The 9,374-nt window shown below is 35.7% G+C and overlaps 2 protein-coding genes across 2 annotated transcripts in view; both read left to right on the top strand.

Annotated features, from left to right (window-relative positions):
- LOC104291413 (spindle and kinetochore-associated protein 3-like) overlaps positions 1–1,321 on the top strand; it is a 3,324-nt gene extending 2,003 nt beyond the window's left edge. The window contains exons 3-4 of the mRNA XM_009890645.1: positions 1,112–1,176; positions 1,313–1,321. Of these exons, the coding sequence (XP_009888947.1) occupies positions 1,112–1,176; positions 1,313–1,321 (74 nt within the window). The remainder of the gene's footprint in view (positions 1–1,111; positions 1,177–1,312) is intronic.
- Positions 1,322–2,116: 795 nt separating this feature from the next.
- SKA3 (spindle and kinetochore associated complex subunit 3) lies at positions 2,117–8,825 on the top strand. Its single transcript, XM_009890647.1, has 6 exons — positions 2,117–2,222; positions 3,878–4,292; positions 7,230–7,327; positions 7,932–8,116; positions 8,312–8,515; positions 8,697–8,825. The coding sequence occupies exons 1-6, from the start codon at positions 2,117–2,119 to the stop codon at positions 8,823–8,825; spliced, it is 1,137 nt and encodes a 378-aa protein (XP_009888949.1).
- The last annotated feature ends 549 nt before the right edge of the window (positions 8,826–9,374 follow it).

Consider the following 9,374-nt stretch of genomic DNA (forward strand, 5'->3'; position numbering starts at 1 on the left):
CCAGGGAAGTGGTGGAATCACCATCCCTGGAGGTATTTAAGAGACAGGTAGATGTGATGCTTAGGGACATGGTTTAGTGGTGGTGTTGGCAGTGTTAAGTTGATGGTTGGACTTGATGATCTTGAAGGTCCCTTCCAACCTAGACAACTCTGTGATTCTGTGATAGATGTCACATCTGAACGCTGGGGCTGGTGGCTCTGCTGAGATAGCCCAGGGGGGTATCGTTCCTGGGGAGTCCTTGATTTGCATTCCCGCTTGCCATTGTGCTCCTGTGCTCTTCCGGGCATGTGGAGATGGGCCTTTGGTGGACGGGTGGCTCCGGGGATGGGCCTGAGAGTTGCTCAGCAGGGTATTATTTGGTCTTCTCATATCATTGTTTCTCTGACCTCCTTTGTGGGTGTGTAGGTGAGCTTTTGTCATGGGGAAAAATGGACTGTATGGGAAATCACATTCTTCCTTTCCTGTCTCAATCTGTGAAGAGTAAAAAGACATTTGCAGGGGTTTTCTCTCTCTGTGCAGATAGCTCAAGCTTCTAATTAGAGTTATCTCTGTGCTGTGGCTTGTCACATAGCAGGTGTCCTCTTTTACACTATTTGCATTAACCTGGATTTCTAGTGGAAGAAGTAATGGCTGCTGCATGTATAAGTGAACAACACTAACATCTGCCCGTGTGCAAATAAGGTGGAAGAATTCAGCTTTTTGTTGAACACTGTTTTTCAGTGGTGTCTCTATCGCTTTTTAAAATTTTTATTATTATTTCAAGTTCAAGCTCTTTAAGGATAAGAATTTAGCATAAATAATCCTTGACAGCCCAGGGTCCTACCTATTGTACCAGTATCTGCTATACATTAATTTTTACAGTATTAGCTGCAACAGTAAAATGGAAGCCTGTGCAGTTTCTCTGTGTAGTTTAACAAATTGCAGTCTCGTGCTGTACAAGGTACCCAACATGAACTAGTTTCTCTTTGGTTTTCTCTGTCCTGACTCTTTCGCTAACATATGACTCCAACATCTCTAATATAGGAGACTATGTTCTGATGTACTTGCATGCTAAAATACTGATACCCCTGTTTTCTTTCCGAACTCTCTTGTGTGAACATGCATATCAAAGATTATGAAGATGAATCTCCAATAAGAGTCTTGCATGACCTCCACTGTGAAATCAGAACTCTGAAGGTAAACATCTTAACTCACTTCCTTCTTGAAAAACTGGGGGGGTGGGGTGTTCCATAAACTTACAGTTCTGTATTGATCGTTAAGCCACGGTTCAACTATGTTAGTCAGCAGTTCTGACCCTTACTTTTATTCATAGTCCTCATAATGGCTGTGGATGTCAGGGTAGTGCCCAAAAACTTTTGGGTGACTTACAGTATATTCAGCACTGTTTATTAGTTTGCAGTCATTATTGTCACTTGGATCAGCAGGAGACAAAGGTAACAGGGAAGTTGTAGCTGCACCAAGGCTTAGGTATAGGGGAAATGGGTTCAGGAGCAGCAGCTCCCTAGAGAAGAGGTATGCTTGCCTGTGTTCAATGACTAGCACTTAGAATAAAGAAAATCTTCACATAAGTTTCAGTACCTTAAGCCATTAAACTTTTGAATAATGTTCATTTCTTTCATAGAAGTAGGAAAAATGTACTCTAGAAATGAGCAAGTGTAGAAATAATTCAGAGGTAAGCTAGGATATAAACTTGGTTTACCACCTTCTCTGCACAAGTTCTTTGTACATAGGGGAGTAAAAGTCCAAACTAATCACTGTTATATTTTTGTGGAGTAAAAGCATATACTTTTGTTTGAGAGGTTACCAGTAAGTAGTTATCATACTGGGAACTGTTATCTTAGTTTAACTTTTGTAAGTTTTTGTACACATGCCCTATATATTCCTGATATTTTATAACCTAGTTTTCAGGTATAGATAAGACCTAAATACGCTGCTTATCCTTGTCTGAATGGAAGCTCAATACTTATTCCCAAAACACTTCATGTGTAAACAACTGCCATGTGGTGATTGGAAAACCAATATTTCTACTTTTCCCTCCTTGCGTGTGCTCCCAAAGGAAGATGTTAATGGCAGTCTTGGTAAGATTTGCTCTGAAAAACAAGCCATTAATGACTTTATGAAGGCAAGTGAAATACTGATGCAAAGAAATGCAGCAGATCTTGGAAAAATAAGAGAGCTGTTCCAGAAATACGGCTACAAACCACATGTCAAAGACTCTACAGGTAATATTTCTTGGCAATACAGTATGTGAAGGCAAATGTAATTCTCTAATGTTGCTCTTTAGCTATGTGTATATTTCTATTAATTAAGAGATCAAGTACATTTTATGTTGATTGCTTTATAATAGTATCCAGAGGGTAAAAGATTCTGTTGTCACTGTTGTCACTGGTGCCATAAGATTAAACCAAAATACAAAAACTTCAACTAGATTCAGTTCTCCTGGCATGCTTTTAAGTTAGTGTATGGGTGTTTTTTTTCTCCAGTAATAGTTATACTCAGAAAACCTGTTACCAAACATGTTTTGATAACGGAGAGAATTATGCTGCTTTTGGCTTCTCATGCATGGGAATAGATTGGAGATGCGTCTAAACTGGTTTGTACTCATATTTGATGATTCCATTAACTTAAATCATCACAGAGAAAATATTAAAATAATGTGCTGTGCAGGAGAATGGGACAAGAGAAGCTTGTATGGGAATTAGGTGACGCGTGGGAATTTATGAAGCAGCAGTAGCTTGATGGATTGGGGGCAGGGGGGAGATCCTTAATCCAGTCCGAAAGTGCACATGCACCTGTGTGGAAAATGGAGAACTGCCAATTGAGTTTAAGATACTATAATGGTCAGTGCTATACCATACCCTTTTCGGTATCGAGGGCCCAGCCAATCTTCAAGAAGCCTTTGGCAGGGCACGCCTTAACCTTCCCCTGAGCACTATCCAGTCATTACACACACAAAAAAAGCTGTGAATTGTGGTTTTGGACCATATTCGCCTGCGAATTAAGCTCCTACAACTGTTTTGCAAAAATGTGGCAGAAGGCTCTAATTTTATAGTGCCTTCCTTCCTGTTCTCTCCCTGCCTTTAAAGAAGATTCCAAACAGAGCTACAAGGCTAATTTATTGTAAGATGTATTTTTAAGTGTATTTGAATACGTAATACCAATACAAAAAGGTAATGCCTCTGCCATATTATTTTAAGTAGCTTTTTTTCACCCTCTGCTTCTTGAGTCATGCAGAAATTCACAAATGTTTTGGGATGTTTCAGTTTAACTAACTACAGAAATGTACAAATTACGCATTTGCTTATTTCTGCAGTGGGCTCTTCTTGTTATCTAAAAAGTGACCCTCTTTCATGACTTTTTAGTTGCTGCTTCATAACCTTTTTCAATATTGCTTTTCTGAAGAATGAGCATTCTAGTAGTGTTTGCAGCCTTTGCTCTTCCTCAAAAACATTTTCAGTTCTATACAGACTTTGTTTTCGTTGTCATTTCTGTTGTACATTTTTAATAATTTTCCACTCTTGTACTGAAATAAAAACAAATAAATATATTTAAGATTAGCACTTCCTGCCTGCTACATGCAGGGAGATGAATTCTACTAAAAATACACTTGTGTAAAAATCATTCAATTTAATTTACCCTAGAAATAATATTTACTAAGAGAGTGAAATTCAGTAAATGTATGATCTATATTATAAATATAGCTTAGCCTGATACAAGCTCTTGATATCTGTTGTAGCTTCAGGTTCGATCTTTTAAAATGAAAGAAGGATTCTAATTTTTAAATTAATAAATTGGGAGGATGACCCAATTTATTTTATAAATTCTTAAAACAGAAACTTCTGACTTTCTAACTTTTTTAATTACTTTTCTCAAACAGAAGAGGAAGTTAACAGTGATTCAACGGTGTCTGTCCAGAATAAGCCTGATGAAGAAAAAACAGATGATGTACCTCATCTTCCTGCTTGTACTGAGAAGCCACTGGTCCCCAAAGACCCGCTGCGTAACCCCCAGCTTTCTGATTTTGGTCTGTCACAATATGCTTTCTCCAGGCCTTGGAGTGCAGTGAAAGGACAACACGCAACAAATGCGCGTCAAGAAAATTCGAACCGAACTCCTCTAAATACGCAGAGCCCCTGTATTTTGCCCAAAACACAAAAATGTATGCTAAAGATGGATGATTTTGAGTGTGTAACACCAAAACTTGAACATTTTGGCGTTAGTGAACATACCATGTGCATGAATGAAGATTTTACGATGTCGCTTATTCGTAAAGCTGCTCAGACAAGCAAGAAGTAAGTAAATTACTTCAGATTGTTTCTCTACTGAATTTTCTGTAGTTCCTTCTTGCTGTACTAATTTTTTGTTGCTATTGCCCTTCTCTTTTTCTTAAAGCAGGTCATGTGTTATTACCTACAAGCTGGTTAGTCCTGTGTCTTTATTCGACTCTCTACATGTCTCTTCATGTACCCTTTGCAGTGCCAAATGCTGTCAAGAAACACCTCTCTGATATACTCCTTCCCTTAACTGCACCATGATAAGAATCTTCTGTACACTGTCTACTTACAAAGGGAAAATGCACAGTATATCTGTGATCTTTTGCTTTTCTTAACCTTGAATTTGGATTTGAGGACGTGTTGTTTGCAGTAACTGTTACCTTGCACAGCCAATTTAAAGGTTTCAAAGCCTTTAGGAATATAGACCCAGAAAAAACTTACAAAGTATTCAGTAAAATCCCTCATTGTAGATACAGTGTATTATGTCTTAGGTTATCCAGCCCCACCTTACAAGCAGTTACTCTTTTTTTTTTTTTCCTCTCCAGTCTTCTATTGAAAAGACATCTCCAGATTTTCACTATTCTAATTAAAATTAAAGAAAAGAATTTGCAGCAGTGTGGTGTAAAACACCTTAGCAGTATTAGAATTAGAATTATTAGTATTAGAATTAGAATATATTTTTCTATATATTAGAATATAGATTTAGAATATATTTTATTAGAAATTAGAATATATTTTTCTAGAATTAGAATATATTTTTCTAAGGTAAGGTAGTTAGGTCATGTTAGTATTAGCAACACGTTCAATTTTAAAAGCTAACAGTATTTAAAAGAAACTCGCTGTTCAGCAGCTAAATATTTGGTATTTAGAGAAATTGTTAAAAAAAACCCACATTCAAAATAAGTAGGGGAAATAATAATTCAGCATTTTTTAAAATCTCTGATATTTGCAGTATAGGCACAGGTGTGAAGTTCTTCACTTAAATTGGCATGGTTCTGACTTTGTCCCCCAAAGATCCACTTTACTGCAATGGTTAAATTTTGAGTGTAATTTTGAGACTACTGGGAAGAAAAGTGAAAGTGAAAGTATCCGTTTGCTTTTAAAGTAGTTTGGGATATTTCCTTTTGAATAGTTACGTAAATACTATAACATCTATAAAGCTTTGTAGTATGTGAATTGTAATAACAAAAACTTACTGAATTGTGAAAGTATTAATTCAAAAATTGTTCCTTCAATAATATTTTGAATATAGTTTCACCTTATCGCACAATTTAAGTTCTTTTGCTATCTATAACTTTTTGTGGGTTTGTACTACTTTTAAAACAGTTCTTATTGAATAGGAAATGTGATCTTCAGTTTTAATTATGGCTGTAATTTATAAATGGATGCATCCACAAATACAGGTTCTATTTCTGTGGCTTCTGGTGAAATGATTAGACAGTCTACTAGCAATATTTATATATAATACAAAAAAAAAAATCACACTAGCAGTCTTCCATACTCTAATGATAATATTAAAATTCTGGCTAGAATTAGTTGTAGCATGATTGCTCTTTAACACATCATCATTATTAATGACCAAAACAGATGGACACACGCTAATTGTGACTACAGTTAAAGCTGTGTATGGATTCAGAATTAGTGGCATATATGAGAGGTCATGACATTAAGTCATTAAAATTAAAATGATGTTTAACTGTCTTTTAGTTTATTTAGGGTTTTTTTGCATCAATAAGAGTTCACTTGTGGTTTGATAAGAGAGGTTGAAACAATTAAATAGCTTGTTACTTCCAAGAAGCACTTAGTCACCTCCTAGTGAGAAAGCTCAGCGTGTTAATTGAGCAGAACTCTAAACCAGCAAATTAAAAAATAATAATAAAAGAAAGCTATTTTTTCACTGTGTAATGGGCAGAATCTCCTCCCTGAGGATCAGATAAGCAAAAAACCCCACTACTTTGGTGCACCTACTACAAAACTGAAACCAAAAGTAATTAGGAAAGAAAAGGAGAGGGGGGGAGAAGTGCCTGAACGAAAGTGTTAATTGGTATACTTTTCTTCTCAGTTGTAAAAACTAAAAAATGGTTTCAGGTATCTATAATACTTCGAAGGCAAAACTGACTTGGGGAAAAAAAAAAAACAACCACTTTTTTTTTAACTCAAAACTTGATCTGTGTTCATCTGAGTAAAATATACTGCCTCAAATGGATATCATTGGTTTTTTAAGCTTAGGCTTTTTGTAGAGAAGCTCTATGTCTGGTTCTTACAGTTAAGATAACTTTTTAAACATTTGAAATAATTTTCTTATAGACACACTTTTGTGTAGAGTTTAGGTAAGCTTCCTCTTTTTATCTGGCATTGTCTCTTAACTGCCTACACCCTTCTTCCACTAGCATATCTTGGATATGAAAAAAGAATTTTAAAAATTTCAGTTTATAGTTTTGTGGAATAGATATGAAATGGTTTTTCACTCTGAAGTCAGCTAGAGATTAACATAAGTAATCTTATTCAAACTTAAAAATGGAATTAACCACCTTTTAGTGTTCACAATAATGTTAGTAGGTTAAAAGCCAAAAAGATTTCCTCTTGTTCAGAATTTTGTAGGCAACAGGCAAAATAGACTGTAACCCTAGCTCAGAATTTATCATCTTGGGCAGAGAAAATTGATCCTACCATGGACACTTTTTCTTTGTTTCATTTGTTTGGGTTTTTTTTTTGTGCCTTGGATTGAAATCTCAGTGTATTTGATAATTTGTGGATGGACCGAACACTTGCATGCTACAAATTGCTGCAGTAGAATCAGAGATGAATCTATGAAAAAATCATCTTTGAGGAAATGATTTTTTTTGACTTGCATGTTGATGAAAAAATACTAGAAAAGTGATCAGGTTGACTGTATTCCTTTAATTGTGATTTCTTCATATTACTTAAGAGCTAATTGAGGGGTTTGGTTTTCAGGTTGGTTAAAGATGACTGTGAACTGAATGTACCAGAAATGATATCCAGGAAAATCATGGTTACACCTGGGTCAAAACCACAACTGACGGCTGAGAATGGTAAGTTAAAAATATGTGAAATAAATATACATATGCATTTTTTACATAAGGCATGTGTAAATGCATTATAAAGACATGGTAAACTTTTAAAAGGTGTTTCTTGTTAAATATAGTTAATTGAAGCCCAGTCGTTGTATGAGTACTAATGTCTAGCAAATGAAATGTTCATGGCTTCTGTGGGAAAGTTTGTCACTTTGGTATGAGTCTTTGCTCGTTAGAAGAACTCATATCCATCTAGAATTGTGGGAGGGAGGGATCCATCATTTTGTAACTGCAACTTACCCTTATTTGAAATGAATGTCATCTCTGAGCGTGTGGAAGAAGGTTATTGGGAGTGGTCAACATGGATTGACTAAGGGGAAATCATGCTTGACCAATCTGATAGCCTTCTCTGATGGCATGACTGGCTGGGTGGATGAGGGGAGAGCAGTGAATGTTGTCTACCTTCATTTTAGCAAGGCTTTTGGCACTGTCTCCCATAATCTGTAGAAAAAAATCTATGATAAGCTAATAGACTTGGGAAACTAACTGGGGCACTGGAGCTAATGCTGGTCTTATATGTGTGTGTATATGTTCTTATTTTTACCCCACCCCCTAATTTCAGCAGCTGACTGGATGGCTTCTCCTATGATACTTGTGTTCTGTACTCCTGATGTGAAAACCCCTTCCAGAACAAACAGCACATTATCAAGGTCACCAGAGACAAATGAACTGCCTCTTCCCACTCATACACAAACACCGCAGTTTCCAGATTTTGAAACAAGATGGCTAAAGACAGAAGCTAAGGTAGTAAATAGCAATTATGTATGTTTTGACACACTTTTTACCACAGGCAGTTTGGGATTCTTTTCAAATACTACGTTTTCTTACGTCATTGTAGAAGATCTTTCTAATGGTAATTTTGTAAGAACATTTATTAAATACTTTACCTACAATAAGTAAATTAACTAAAGGCATTTAATACCTCTTTTGCAGCAGGTAAAGCAGGGGGAAAAGATTGAGTCAGTGACCAAGAATGAAGCAACAGATAAACAATTTGTAGAAGATCGTATTCCTTTTGCTGTGAGCTCTGATGAGTATCTTAAACATTTTGAAGACCCTTCTCCTCCCAAAATAAAACACTATGATCAGTTACTTAATACTCCTCCACCTCCAGAAATAACAAGGATACCAGATGATGTTCTACAGGTTAGCTAATATACTTTTTTTCCTAAATAGTTTTAATATCAAAATAATAATTAAAAGGGCTTAGTTCTGTCAAATTTTGTTCTTCAAAAAGTTCTCTGCTACTTATTAAAAATGTATAAGCTGTAATCTTGTTTTGAGTTCTTAGATAATTCTTTTTATTCCCTTTTAATGTTTCCTGTAGATTCTGTCCAAGTACAATCATAAAGTAGAGTCTTCTAAAGCCAAGGAAATGGAGACCAAGGCAGGAAATACTACAAGATATGAAAGTGGTTTTATGGATTACTGCAACAAAGAGAACAGGTATGATTAAATTTTAGAAACTTGTTTAAGTAATTTAGTTTGGAGGAGCTATGAAGATGCTTTAATGCATTTAGAAACTCATGCAGCTGCTTGCTCTTCAGCTACCAAAATGGCTCTTGTTGCTGTGACTAAATAACTGTTCTTTGGTGTAATTGATGGTGTGTTTGAATCCTCCTAACTTAAAAAAAAAAGTTTTTACTGTTTTATCTGTAGGTATATTTTGCTTTGTGGCAATAAAAGCACCAGTGAATGCTTTCTTCTGAGTAAATTTAGGCCATAAAACTAAGGAATTGGAGAAAACTGAGTGACATGACCAATTTCAGAGTCATTTTGACAAAGACAAAGTTATTTGGAATGCAAAGCCACCTTATAAACAATACGTGAGATGAAATTAGTCTACAATAAGTATGAGTAATCTTTGAACAGTGGAATGATAGTTTTAAAAAGAACTTGATCAATTTGAATAGAAAGAAGGTTTTGTGACAACTTGATTACATTGAATCAGGAATGTCCACACTTAATGTATCTGTTACTTGGGGTCAGTACAGATTACTTATGT

This window comes from Charadrius vociferus, unplaced genomic scaffold (assembly GCF_000708025.1).
Source record: "Charadrius vociferus isolate BGI_N301 unplaced genomic scaffold, ASM70802v2 scaffold278, whole genome shotgun sequence".
NCBI classification, from domain to species: domain Eukaryota; kingdom Metazoa; phylum Chordata; class Aves; order Charadriiformes; family Charadriidae; genus Charadrius; species Charadrius vociferus.

What these genes read in the sequence shown, in the direction of transcription:
- SKA3 (XM_009890647.1), top strand. Translation starts at nt 2,117, where the DNA reads ATGAAGGCAAGTGAAATACTGATGCAAAGAAATGCAGCAGATCTTGGA. An exon ending in ACAACTGACGGCTGAGAATG is followed by an intron (nt 7,328 to 7,931) that starts GTAAGTTAAAAA and finishes CCCTAATTTCAG; the next exon opens with CAGCTGACTGGATGGCTTCT. An exon ending in TACCAGATGATGTTCTACAG is followed by an intron (nt 8,516 to 8,696) that starts GTTAGCTAATAT and finishes TGTTTCCTGTAG; the next exon opens with ATTCTGTCCAAGTACAATCA.